Source organism: Phalaenopsis equestris, unplaced genomic scaffold (assembly GCF_001263595.1).
Source record: "Phalaenopsis equestris unplaced genomic scaffold, ASM126359v1 Scaffold000233, whole genome shotgun sequence".
NCBI classification, from domain to species: Eukaryota; Viridiplantae; Streptophyta; class Magnoliopsida; order Asparagales; family Orchidaceae; genus Phalaenopsis; species Phalaenopsis equestris.
The window spans coordinates 1253137-1267930 of record NW_018164675.1 but is presented as its reverse complement, the minus strand read 5'-3'; the positions used below and the strand labels follow the sequence as shown (position 1 = coordinate 1267930).

At 35.3% G+C, this 14794-nt stretch overlaps 1 protein-coding gene across 1 annotated transcript in view; it reads right to left on the bottom strand.

The window, feature by feature from the left end:
• Positions 1 to 14794, bottom strand: part of LOC110023863 — an 82220-nt gene that overhangs the window by 17795 nt on the left and 49631 nt on the right. The window contains 2 exon segments of the mRNA XM_020723490.1: positions 8325 to 8606; positions 8699 to 8791. Of these exon segments, the coding sequence (XP_020579149.1) occupies positions 8325 to 8606; positions 8699 to 8791 (375 nt within the window).

The window sequence follows — 14794 nt, the reverse complement described above, 5'->3', positions numbered from 1 at the left end:
TTTGAAGATAATTTTTCCTTGAAGATAATTTTTCCAGATTTTTATCGAGAGTATTCTTAAATGATTTCGATCATTTAAGATTTAATTAACTATAGGGACTTGCTCTTATAAAAAGTTTTTCCGAACCCAGCTTAAAATAAACTCTATTTAATTTTTCATATTAAATAGGGGAGCAAATAAAATGGTTTCGCAAACCAAACAGACGTCATACATTTCTTAGTTTATTTGATTGAGCCTCATCCTCAAGTCTTGTGTTTATCCTTCAGGATAGATACAGGGTTTGAGTTAAAGCGCACTTTCATTTAAAACTATGAAAAATATGGGGTCAGTTTGTTTTTCATATTTGATTTTAAACTTAAATCTATATGTAAATTAAAGCGTCCTTCCGAAGCGGACGACGAAATTTCGATTCTGGTGACCGACAGCTTCCTACGGGAAACTCCTCCCCCAACAACCCTACTTTTTATCAACACTTACATCATACATTCTCCTAGAAAGTGAGAAATGTTCATTAGAACATCACATTAGATTTGATCATCATAACTACTCAATTTTAAGGGAATTGGGCACCTACTAGTGATAGAAGAGATGCATGATTAGCCTCGCCAGCATAAAGAAATTTGAGGTGGGAATCAGCTTTTGGGTTGGCTCTAAAAATAATTTGAACTGAGATAATAATCACTGTGCTCCCCTCATCTATAACCAACATACACATATTTTTGTTACATACAAAATTTATGCTAAATATGTTTTCCCGTCCATTTTTGTCTCAATTTTAATTAAAATAAGGCATCTCATTACATTGTTTTGAGGGTCATCAATGAATTACAATTCTTCTTCACCAGATAGTGTCATCATAAACTATTTAAGTTCACTTATTAGGCCCTTATTTTCTTCAATAAATAGAATTTGACCTATCTATTGATTTTACATATAACCTTGACATTTGAACCTTAAAAAGTAAAAGCTTCAGGCAAATAAGTTAAGTTAGTGAGAGGAGTGGGTCTAAGAGTAGATCTATGAGATGAAGTGAAAGGGGGTTTAATTTTTAATTCCAGTAATGGAAGCAAATTTTTTTCCATTCAACCGAAAAAGCATAATGAAAGACTTATTCTAAGTTTTGAGAGATACAACACAAATTCATTCCAAATATAAAGCATAAATTTAATATGTTAGTCAATTGTAAATCGTTATTAGCATAATTGACTCTAGCATCAGCATAATTGATTCTAGCAACTAAGTCTTCAAAAATATTCAAATATTCAATTACAGGAAGGGTATCCTACCTTGAAGTAATAATTGATCATGCAGTTTTTTTATCATAGTATCTAGGTTAATACTCTGTTCTCAACATTTTTATGATCCTAAACCGATTAAATGTAATTATTCCTTGTCTCTATTCTTTACTTAGTGTTTGTCCAATTACTTAAATGATTTTCTTCTCTTCTCTAATTTCTAAGGGTTAGCGGTCTTCTAAAGGTTTGACTTTCACAGAGATTTGGGCATGAATCTTCTTCAAGTATTACAGTGGATATAGTTTGAGTGGATATTAGAGGTGGAGCTGGGATTTTAAAATTATATTGATGAGCCATGGGAGCTTGGATTTGTTTTTTAAGTTAATGTGTTTGATTCTTATTATCTTAGAAGATTTTTTGAGTCCTTAAATCATTTTATGGACCTTATGATTTACTTAAGAGACTAATTTCGATGCCATGGATATGATTTCTTTTAAATAATATATGAAAAAAGATAAGAGGGAAATGGCATTAAAACAAGAGAGAGAACAAAGATAACATAGATGCATAATCAAAATGAAACTTTAGACTAAGAGAATTTCTAGGTGATGAATGGTACAAGATTTTTTATGTCTCATGCACTCATTCGATAATGTACGTCTTTTCTAACAAAATTATTATCTCAATACCACCAAATTTAATAAACTTATATCCTTATACATGCAATTTTAAATGCAAATAAAAATGCCTGAAACTATCAAGTTTCTAGTTCTTAAGGAAGCAAGTTATTAAAAATTAATTAAGATAGACTTCTAAAGTTAGCCATAAGCACTAATAAAAATAAATAAATAAATAAGTAACTGAAATTTTATTTTGCACCAACGGTGGGACTATTTTGAAGAATGAAGCACCCTTACAAAAGTTCACATAAAGAAAAAAGAGATAAATTATATGATGGAGCTCCAAGGTTGAAATTTTATGGTCTCACCATAAATTTACAAGCAATATAATGCTTCAAAAATATGAATTTAAAAAAACATGAAATGAAATTAATTCACCTAAAAAATTAGAGAATAACTTAAAGTTCAAAGACAAGTCCACTAGAATAAAAGTTCCTCTCACTAAAAAAACCATTGAAAAAAAATTGCTCCTAGGATTTAATCTGATACCAAATATAATAAACAAAAAAAATCTTCTGGTTGGATTAATGGCTTAACATAGCTATGGTCACAACCCGGCCCGAGACTTGGAATTGACTAAGGCAGGTACAGACAATCAGACGGTGGAAATCAAAAAAATTTATATTCATTTAAAATTAAGTAAATTTTAATCAATGAAATAGCCATTAAATAAAGTAATTAAAGAAGTGCAATTAAATTTATTTTACCACTAGTTGTCGGCCCATTTTATAAATATTTTTTCTTCTATCGCTCATATTTTAAAATTCTTAATTAAAACTGAGACGTTAATTTAAAATAACAGTGAACTAATTATAACCAGTGAATACTCACACTCTTAGACTATAGTAACACAATAAAAAAATAATAATATACATACCAGTTAAGTTTTTATTCATAACAAAAATATTTGATAATTTTATGATCACAATATTTCATAACATTCAATGTATTTTATTATATCAATAATATGTACATATCATTTTATATTTATACAACCGTCATAAGGTGCACCATCTAAAAATTATATCAATTAATATTTTTCAATATCAATATCATTTTCCATTTAAGTGCACGAGTGCTTTAGCGTTCTCCTGCTAGTACCATAAAAAAGTGAGCTCAATCAGAGCCAAGCATGCACATTGAAACAAAATATAACAAATACTATCTAGTAACGGTCATTTCAACCTCAACTGTATAACAACCAATATAATTGTACAAGATTTAACATCTATGATAATTTAAACAATATTGAGTACACATGTCATTTCTACAATATAAACAAAAATTCAATAGAATCATAATTAATGGGTATGTAGTGTTATAAATATAACATTAACAGTAAATGTATTTAGTTGGGAAGAAGCAATATATTACTATAGCATAAGAATATGAGTACTCACATCGATATTCTCTACAACTTATTTCTTAAGTTTTAACTCCTTCAATTGAACTATTATATATAAAATATTTATGTCAATAATTTTGTTATCACATTACTTAATTATGTTTTAGTTAATTATTAATTATTAATTTATTACATTATTTTAATTAAAACTTCAATAATTAAACTTTAAGTTTAATCATTGTAATTAATACTAAAATTTGAATATTATTAATTTAAACAAAAAAACTTTCAGAATTAAAACCCTAATCTTTTTTGGTTGCCGCCGACCTTCTTTTAATCCAACTTTGAAACTTTTATAGCTTTGAATCCTGGTTTAATTAAACCTTACTATTAATAATTAATAATTAATAATATATTAAATTCATAAATTAATATTTTTAAAGCCCTTACCTTATAATTACTCGATTAACTCACGCACGCAGAGTCGCTCCCTGCTTCGGCTTCGACAACGGGCCCGTCTTCACCCTTCACAGGCTTCAGCTTGTTATTAATCAAATCCACGCATGATGGCTCCTCCTCTCCTCTCCTCTACTCGATGCTTCTCCTTTTTCTTCTTCGGTTCGAATTGACACAACCGCTGCACTATCACAATGCTCGTCAAATTCTAATAATAACATTGTTAACCCAAATCTTATAAAATAAACATTCTTTAACTTTAATTATAAAAGTCCTACCTCTGACAAGTCCTTAACTACACCTCTTCTACTCGAAACCCACAAGACACCTGCGTGAGACCTTCTTGTTGGTTCCTCTCCCGCAGGTGAACTCCCAATTGGCTCCCTCTTCTACTCGAAACCCACAAGACACCTGTGTGAGACCTTCTTGTCGGTTCCTCTCCCGCAGGTGAACTCCCAATTGGCTCCAATCGACAACTTCACGTGAGAACACTTTTGTCCCTCAAACTAGGGCTTAAACAGACTCACCTTCTTCTCCCTTAGCCTCCTGATGAACCTTCCTTAACAATCAACTTCACGTCGTCGTTGTCTTCGAATGTGTAGTTTAACCCCATAAGTAAGTCGTTCTCACTTAGAGTCGGCATCTGCTACGAAGTGTCTTGATCTCGTCTCACCTCCCTTCGTACGCATTGCTCTATAGAACGGATTCACCACCACACACTTTGTCTCCCTCTCCTTGACTGCCTCATTTTCTCCATTGAAACGAGGCATTTTAGCTATGAGTCATTAGTTTCATGTTTTTGGAATGTGATTTGAATTTTTTGGTGACATTTTGAGAAGGTTTTGGCATAAGAAATGCTAAGAGCAGTCCAAGTTGGACAAGTCAGGCTAAGTTATCTGATGATAATAGAGAATGAATCTTAAGTGGCGTAAATAGGTGGAATTTATAATAAGTATTTACTTAAAATTTTAACTCATGATTTCGAGTAGATAATAAAAATGTGCGACCATTAGATTGTATGGTGGAAAGAATACTAAGAGAAGACCAAGCCTAGTCTAGATTAACCTAATTTGAGTTGATTTGAAATTTAATTTTTAAGGATAAGTTTAAGTGATCAAAATAAGGAAAAATGATGGTGAAGGATTATTTTAAAATATAAATTTATGATTTGGAGTAAATGATGGAGTTCAGTTGAGTTAAAAGCCTTCTGATAGTGTGGAAAAATGAGATTAGATAGTTTTCCACTGAAGTTGGCAGATTGTTGTAAAGTAGATTTTGGAGTGAGTTTGAAGGTATAGATAAAATATTGGTTTGAAAATATAGCAAGATGCGATGATAGCTGAGAAGGTTAGCAAATACTAATCAATTCTATCTAAAAATCAAGCTAGACCACCAAGCTGGCAAGCACCAAGTAAAGTATGATTTCAAAGCTAAAATTTTCCATAGATCAGCACTATTTATAAAGTATGTAATGACTCTTAAGAACACCATAATAAAAAAGATTTTTTTTTTCGAGAAAAAGAACAATGGTAACCATTAATAGAAGAATGTGTCAACCACCTTAATTAACTCATTTTATCTTCCAATATTTATTAAGCGACCAATCCATTCATGATCTCTGAAATGAAAACTCAAAATTTAAGAATTTGACATTTAAACATTAAATTTTGATATTTATTTATTTATTCTTTCTTTAATGGCTAATATGTTCGGGCTTGATTGGGCACTTATTTGGGTTCTTCTAATTATCCATTTGGTTTTATTTATCTGGTCTACATGATGTTCTAAATTATTTAGCTTGTTGAATCCAAACTTTATAACCACCGAATCATAGATTTGTTAGTGTATGGTCCTCTCATCTCCTCAACTAAATTGGCTTACAAATCATTCCTCGCTCGACATAATTATTTTTTTTGTCGGCTTGAAGATTGAATGGGTTAGACCTCAAACTAAATATTAAGGAGATTGGTGAGGTATAAATTTAGGGGAATTTAGCGAATTTGCAAGATATGGGAGCATAAATTTAGTTTTTGATTGAGTTAATATTCCCATAGATTATTATTTACATGCATTTTCAATCACCAAGAAGGGATATCAAGTGGGTTTATTTTGCTTTGTATGGATAAGGGAGACGTTGAGGATACAACATTGTAGATGGGCGGCTGCCAGTCAACTGGGCAACTCACTATTGGTATTTAGATTGAATTTCAATATGAGTCTCATATGAATTGGGGAATAAAGCTCTAACTAAAATTTTTGATGAGTTAGCCTAACAGGCAACTGAATAGTGCATGATGGATAGCTCCCTTAGACTTTCTAACAAAATGAGTATATATCTTAGTTGGCAAACTAGCAAGTTGATTTATCGAGGATACATTGCTTGGGTTGGTTAAAATCCACGAGAGTATATATCTTCGTTGGCAAACTAGCAAGTTGATTTATCGAGGATACATTGCATGGGTTGGTTAAAATCCACGAGAAAACATTGCTAGCCCAAGCTGCTACTTGCTAGCATTTTAATTATAGATGTAAAACTTTGGTGAAACTTTGCTGGGCATGCGACATTTAGGATTCGTAAAGACATGTCCACCCTCTAGTTGGATTTATTAGCTTGTAGATAAACTACACTAGAGAGATTGAAGCTTTATTTGAGTGGGGATAAATATTGACTTAAGTATTAATTATTTTGAGAAGAAACATCAGGGATTAAGATCTCTTAATGTGTGAATTAATGGAGTAACTCATTGAGGATGAATATATATTTGGATTATCCTATTGGACAACATTTAGAGAAGCATATGGCTTATTTCAATTAATGAATAATAATAGAATTGGATAGATCCGGATCCTCAATGGTTTAGCTAGAGAATCAATTTTATGGGTAGATTTAGGCAAATGAGATCAAGAGTTACAACTTGAAGAGAGTTTTGTGGGGAGATTAAGTGTTAAAACTTGAAGAGACTTTCATGGGGAATTTTTTTTATTCATGTAAGAGGAATTTTTTTATTCATGATCAACTTTTAGTAGAATTCAAGTTGGTAGGTTGAAGTGGATGAATGCATTGGGCCTATTGTGTGATAGAAAAGTACCACTTAGGCTGAAAGAAAAATTTTATAAGATGGTAATGAGACTTGCAATGCTCTATGGCGCAAAAGTTGTCCTTTAAAAGAGAAACATAAAACAAAGTTAAGTGTTGTTGAGATGAGAATGCTTAGGTGGATGAGTGGCTTGACACTAGAGACAAAATGTGAGACAAAATGTGAAATAAATAGGTTGGTGTAGCTCCAGTGATAGACAAGATTAGAGAGAGTCGTCTTAGATGGTTTGGTCACATTAAACATCGACCATCTGTGATCTAGTTAGGAGAGTAGATGTTCTAGATTTGACTTAACTTAAGAAAGGCAGAGGTAGACCTAGAAAAACTTGGGCATATTGTACTAAAAATGATCTTAATCTATTAGAATTAATGAAAATATGACTCAATAGAATAAAATGAAGAAAAAGGATTCATGTAGGCAACCCCACTTAGCGGGCTTGTTTGTTGTTGTTGTTGTTGTATGTAAGAGGAATTTACTCCTCTTTTCCACCCAATTTGTTCTAAATATGGGAACAGCTCAAAATGAAAGTAAGTGAGATTAAGTTTTACATCTTCAAGAAAGTTTGTGTTCATTCATAGCTCTCCTCGTACATAGATCTATCTCTTCCTCTCCTCAATCGCAGCATTCTTCTTTTACTGCACTACTTGTAAAGACTAACTATTTTTATGTGTATTTCCATAGCCTTATAATCATCAAATTCTAGGGACTAATTGAAGTGGTGCCTTTATCAAGAGACAAAGAGTGGAATATCTTAAAACAGAAGGAGGAGAGGGAGTGGCTCTACCATCAAGTGAAGGAGGCTGGATTGGTGTATAAGACTCCTATGCCAGCATTGTGCAAAGGAGGAATTTATGGATTTCCTGAAAGAGAGGTGCTTGGGACAGGGACATCAGCATTTGATGCCGAACCACATAAGAAATGATTTGGCATTGTCATTTGTTTTTTATTTTTTTATACTTATTTTCCTATTCTGAGTTAATTCCTCTTTGTGATTGTTATGGTTCCACACTTGGGGCCTAGTGTATATAAACTCTCGTTCTAATCTTCAACACTCACTTCTCTAAAATCGTACTTTCATAACCGTTATAAACCCTTGCATCAAGTTATAACTAAACTATTTGTGATATGTTAGTTTTAGGAGAATCATGAGACTTTCCATCTGGTGTCATAAACCCAAGACATGCAAACTTCGTTATAAAAATATAAGGAAATTTTACATATATAGCACACAAATCTTATGTATTTACATATCTCACAGCTAAATTTAAATATTTACATACACAGCATTTAGGTATTTTTAAAGTTATACATGAAAATGTGTATTTGACTTTTAGAAAGGGATAATAGTGCTATTTTTTATGTGATATTATAGGTTTGAGTGTTATGTGAGTAAATATAAGACTTTAGGTATGAGATATGAAAATACATAAGAATTGTGTGCTATTTATGTAAACGACCCAAAAAGTAACATTCAGGACAAAACAAATGGAAAATGCAGTAAGAATAACACCTTATGGAGGTTGCCTGCATGTGTGGCGGCATCCTGTGCAAGCTGGCTCAGCATGGAATACAGTTCTTTCACGGAGCAAGTGATGGAAGGTACCAAGAATGCCAAAGATTGACAAGCCTCCTGAAGTCTGAAGTGGTAGGATTGATACAGTGCTTGTCCATGAATAGAAAGAACATCTATGCTGCTTTCTTTACCCGTTTCTTTTCCAAAGGGTATCACATCTTTCATAGCGGCCATGTCAGAGGACAACGAAGCTCCAAGTGGCAGAAGAATCATGTTCGCCTAAAGAGAATGGTAGTTAAGAGAATGTGAACTATAAAAGAATACAAACCTGAAGAAAAAAATTAAGAGTTGAGATGCTGAAGTGATGGAACCTTGTCAAGATCCTTCAAGAGAGAACTATGAACAGCAGAGGCCTTTTTTGCCAAGCTATAAACATCATGTAAATCCTCAGTTACGGCCAAAACCTATACATAATAGGAAGGAAACATGAAGAGAGCAGAAGTTCAAACAACAACAAAAAAAAAAAAAACCAACCATGTAGATGCTATTAGTAACAGGCATAAAATAAGCATTAATCAGAAATATACAGGAAACAAATTAATATACCGGAATTTCCCTTGTAATTTTGAAATAAAAATTTTTTATGTGACAAGATTATTTTCTAAATACTACTTCCAGATCCATTCCGATCACAGTTCAACAAAATTTGTGTTTTCAATTCGTTAAGCACATTGTCAACATACAGGATTCACTTGTGTGTGTGTATATATATAATACGATGTCTTCATCTTCATTGACCACGCTCTGCTAGGGTTTCGCCTTTATGGCAAACCCTGATTTCTCCTCCACTGCATCCTTTCGTCAATCATGCACTGCTTGTCATTTGTCATTTTCGTTGATTCCGTCTGTTTCACCGTTGTCGCTGTGTGTCGTCTTCAGCTGCTCGCTTCGTCGTCCCGACAAGGTCTCTCGTTCGTCGGGCTAGTCTAATGTGGCGTCCTGTGTCTACGGCTTTGACAGCTTCTCAACTGCCTCACCGTAGTCCTTCGTCTCCGTTTGAAGGACGTTTTCTAGGCGCAGTCTTCGTCTCTTCTTTCCTCATGCTCGAAGCAGAAAGTCGCACCTCCTTCGAGCTTTGTTGTTATTTCCACTGCAACTTCACTGTTCATAACGCCGCGCCTCCTTGTATTGGTGATGACTTCGGACAGAACATATGTTGCTGCTCTTGCGAGTGTTTACTCCAAAATCGTGTTCCTTCCCTCCTTCATTTGCGTCGGCGGAAAACATCAAGAAACCTGATAGGGAGAATGGGAAGCCAACCATCTTTTTTACGGAAGCAGAATGTAATCAGCTTGCTTTCTACTGTCGTCAGAATTTGGTCGGGAAATGCTTTTATCACATCCCAAAATGAAGCTTATTCATGAGAAATTTGAGCTTATCCACCTTGTTGGGGAGTGGAAAATTAGACTTTTAGATGGAAGACATATCCTTATTCAACAAAATAATGAAAAGGATTACACATGCTTATTTGCTAAAAGACTAAGCTTGATTGATAACAAAATAATGAAAATTTTGAAATGGTCAATGAATTTTGACCCACAAACGGAACCACCAATCATTCCGGTCTGGATTCATCTCTCTAACGTGAAATTTTATTATTTTATTCAAGAAGCGTTGTACTTTATTGCCTCAGTCTTTGGTAAACAACTCAAAACAAACAATCCTACTTTTAATCTTTCACGTCCCTCTGAAACTAGGGTACTTGTTAGAAGGAACAAATCGCTCCTGAGGAATTTCGGTTAGACACACAACACCATGGATATTGGCAAAAGGTTGTGATTGAGTCTTTCCCTTCATATTTCTCGAATTGTCGTATGTTCAGCCACTCTATTTCTCAATGTCACCATCTACACCCCTAGCTAAGACCAACGAAGTTGAGTGCTCAGCCAGAGGCAGGGCTTTGTTGTTATTTCCACTGCAACTTCAACTTCGGACAGAACATATGTTGCTGCCCTTGCGAGTGTTCACGCCTCAAGTACTCCAAAATCGTGTTCCTTCCCTCCTTCATTTGCGTCGGCGGAAAACATCAAGAAACCTGGTAGGGAGAATGTGAAGCCAACCATCTTTTTTACGGAAGCAGAATGTAATCAGCTTGCTTTCTACTGTCGTCAGAATTTGGTCGGGAAATGCTTTTATCACATCCCAAAATGAAGCTTATTCATGAGAAATTTGAGCTTATTCACCTTGTTGGGGAGTGGAAAATTAGACTTTTAGATGGAAGACATATCCTTATTCAACAAAATAATGAAAAGGATTACACATGCTTATTTGCTAAAAGACTAAGCTTGATTGATAACAAAATAATGAAAATTTTGAAATGGTCAATGAATTTTGACCCACAAACGGAACCACCAATCATTCCGGTCTGGATTCATCTCTCTAACGTGAAATTTTATTATTTTATTCAAGAAGCGTTGTACTTTATTGCCTCAGTCTTTGGTAAACAACTCAAAACAAACAATCCTACTTTTAATCTTTCACGTCCCTCTGAAACTAGGGTACTTGTTAGAAGGAACAAATCGCTCCTGAGGAATTTCGGTTAGACACACAACACCATGGATATTGGCAAAAGGTTGTGATTGAGTCTTTCCCTTCATATTTCTCGAATTGTCGTATGTTCAGTCACTTTATTTCTCAATGTCACCATCTACACCCCTAGTTAAGACCAACGAAGTTGAGTGCTCAGCCAGAGGCAGCAATTCCCTCTCCTCCTGATCAGCTCCAAGTTATTGACATCATGAATCATCAAAAGGATACTCCTGAAGATGTCACTATCCTCGCGGGTAATATGCCACACAAAGCTCATGATGTAGGTCCCCTCATTTCCTACTATGGAACCTGTTTTCGTGGGGATAGGGGAGACATTTCATACTTCACCAGCCCTAGAATCTAACTTTGATGTAACATGTGGCATTATTTCTACCGCATTTCTACCGCCTCATCAGATAGGACAAGTTATTACTATTAGCCAGACACGTGGGGCCCATGATGTGCAACAACCTACACCTGTTCGACAATTTTTGAACCAATCCACTGATCAGATGAGTCAATCTTCAAATGATGAATGAAGGTCTACCCCAAAACATGATGGATGATACATTTTGTTGTTTCGGGTAATGACAACAAACTTAACAATTTGTTAGCTGACTCCCATCCTAGAACCAGAGGCAGATTCACAAGCTAATTGAATTTGCGTGTTTTCGCAGACTTTTAGTGTACAATTTCTCTGTCTACATTTTAATTTTGGTTTTTTGGGTATACAAGTATTTCCTACATGTTGACCACGCTCTGCTAGGGTTTCGCCTTTATGGCAAACCCTGATTTCTCCTCCACTGCATCCTTTCGTCAATCATGCACTGCTTGTCATTTGTCATTTTCGTTGATTCCGTCTGTTTCACCGTTGTCGCTGTGTGTCGTCTTCAGCTGCTCGCTTCGTCGTCCCGACAAGGTCTCTCGTTCGTCGGGCTAGTCTAATGTGGCGTCCTGTGTCTACGGCTTTGACAGCTTCTCAACTGCCTCACCGTAGTCCTTCGTCTCCGTTTGAAGGACGTTTTCTAGGCGCAGTCTTCGTCTCTTCTTTCCTCATGCTCGAAGCAGAAAGTCGCACCTCCTTCGGGCTTTGTTGTTATTTCCACTGCAACTTCAACTTCGGACAGAACATATGTTGCTGCCCTTGCGAGTGTTCACGCCTCAAGTACTCCAAAATCGTGTTCCTTCCCTCCTTCATTTGCGTCGGCGGAAAACATCAAGAAACCTGGTAGGGAGAATGTGAAGCCAACCATCTTTTTTACGGAAGCAGAATGTAATCAGCTTGCTTTCTACTGTCGTCAGAATTTGGTCGGGAAATGCTTTTATGACATCCCAAAATGAAGCTTATTCATGAGAAATTTGAGCTTATTCACCTTGTTGGGGAGTGGAAAATTAGACTTTTAGATGGAAGACATATCCTTATTCAACAAAATAATGAAAAGGATTACACATGCTTATTTGCTAAAAGACTAAGCTTGATTGATAACAAAATAATGAAAATTTTGAAATGGTCAATGAATTTTGACCCACAAACGGAACCACCAATCATTCCGGTCTGGATTCATCTCTCTAACGTGAAATTTTATTATTTTATTCAAGAAGCGTTGTACTTTATTGCCTCAGTCTTTGGTAAACAACTCAAAACAAACAATCCTACTTTTAATCTTTCACGTCCCTCTGAAACTAGGGTACTTTTTAGAAGGAACAAATCGCTCCGGAGGAATTTCGGTTAGACACACAACACCATGGATATTGGCAAAGGGTTGTGATTGAGTCTTCCCCTTCATATTTCTCGAATTGTCGTATGTTCAGCCACTCTATTTCTCAATGTCACCATCTACACCCCTAGCTAAGACCAACGAAGTTGAGTGCTCAGCCAGAGGCAGCAATTCCCTCTCCTCCTGATCAGCTCCAAGTTATTGACATCATGAATCATCAAAAGGATACTCCTGAAGATGTCACTATCCTCACGGGTAATATGCCACACAAAGCTCATGATGTAGGTCCCCTCATTTCCTACTATGGAACCTGTTTTCGTGGGGATAGGGGAGACATTTCATACTTCACCAGCCCTAGAATCTAACTTTGATGTAACATGTGGCATTATTTCTACCGCATTTCTACCGCCTCATCAGATAGGACAAGTTATTACTATTAGCCAGACACGTGGGGCCCATGATGTGCAACAACCTACACCTGTTCGCCAATCTTTGAACCAATCCACTGATCAGATGAGTCAATCTTCAAATGATGAATGAAGGTCTACCCCAAAACTTGATGGATGATACATTTTGTTGTTTCGGGTAATGACAACAAACTTAATTTGTTAGCTGACTCTCATCCTAGAACCAGAGGCAGAGGCAGGGCTAAATTTGATTCGCAAGCTAACTGAATTTGCGTGTTTTCGCAGACTTTTAGTGTACAATTTCTCTGTCTACATTTTAATTTTGGTTTTTTGGGTATACAAGTATTTCCTACATGTGTTATATGTCGGGTTTTTAAGGTGTCATTTTGGGCCCTTTCATCCAACCTATCTGTACATTTAACTTTATTAAAGAGAAAAATACAGATATGATTGTATGGGTGGGCCTAAACACCCAACCCACACGGTACAACACACACCAAAAAATGTAAAAGATTGGTACATATAGAAATAAAAAAAAAAAACCCAAAACTCAACCGGGCGCTGAAAAAGTGTAGGTCATCCTAATCTAGTCTTGCCTCTGACTCTAGTTCTCGGTAGGAATCCAGCTAGCAGATTGGTAAGGTGTTGGTCATTACTCGTAGTAACCAAAGTATCATCTATAATACTCCTGAGCTCTAGTAGATTTCTATTGTTCTTCTTCCTCCTAGAAGTGCTGGGGTTAAATACTCCTGAAGATGTCTCCTATCATTCCTATTTGGATAAAGTTTCTGGGGTTAAAATTACATTTGTTCAACATAAAAATTTTCTATTTTTAACAACTGTTTATGGTAAGTCTCTCAAAGTTGATAGTCATACGCCTGATGTCATCAGACCTTCTGTGGCTTTTGGGGTTGTTTAGAGAGATATCACTTAAACAGCTCCGGATGATGTATGGATTGACACTACTCACAATGGGTATTGACAAAAGATTGAAATAGAACCACACCCTCCTTATTGATCTTATTGTAGTATGTTTGACCATAGTTCTACTATTTGTTATCGTTTGCATTCTCATCTAAGGCCGAATATTGCTAAAGATCAGTCGTCCACCATCCCTGCTGAGAAGGTGCAACCCGATCCTCTTTCCAACACCGCAGTTCCAGATGAAGAACACCATACTACAGGTACATATCCAAATGTGCTGATATCATTCACTATTATTGAAGAAAACCCACTTACATGCCAAGACATACGAGAGTGCTCATTCGATCTGATAAAAGATCAGTTGGTACAACAAGTAGTTGTTTTTAATATTCAACAACTTACACATGTCCGATACACTTTAGACTATTCCACTGATCAGATGAGTCAATCTTCAGATGAGAAATGACGGGTCTATTCCAAAGAAGAAGAACGGATGCCGACTCGAGCTCAGGAATTTTTAGGATGATACATTAGTTACTATTAGCAATGACACTCATCTTACCAATTTATTAGCTGGCTCCTTCCCGCAAGACAAAATTGATGTGGCGTCGTCTTTTTGGGCCCTTTCATCCAACCTAGCTACCTAATACTTCATATTTTGGTGTTTTTTTATTTTTTTCTTTAGGTCTCTCATGTATTTTATTGTATTTTCTCTTTTTGGAATCATTTGATGTGGTGGTTACTCCCACACAATGTATATGTATCTTACTTTCTATTTAATATAATATATATATATATATATATATATATATATATATATATATATATA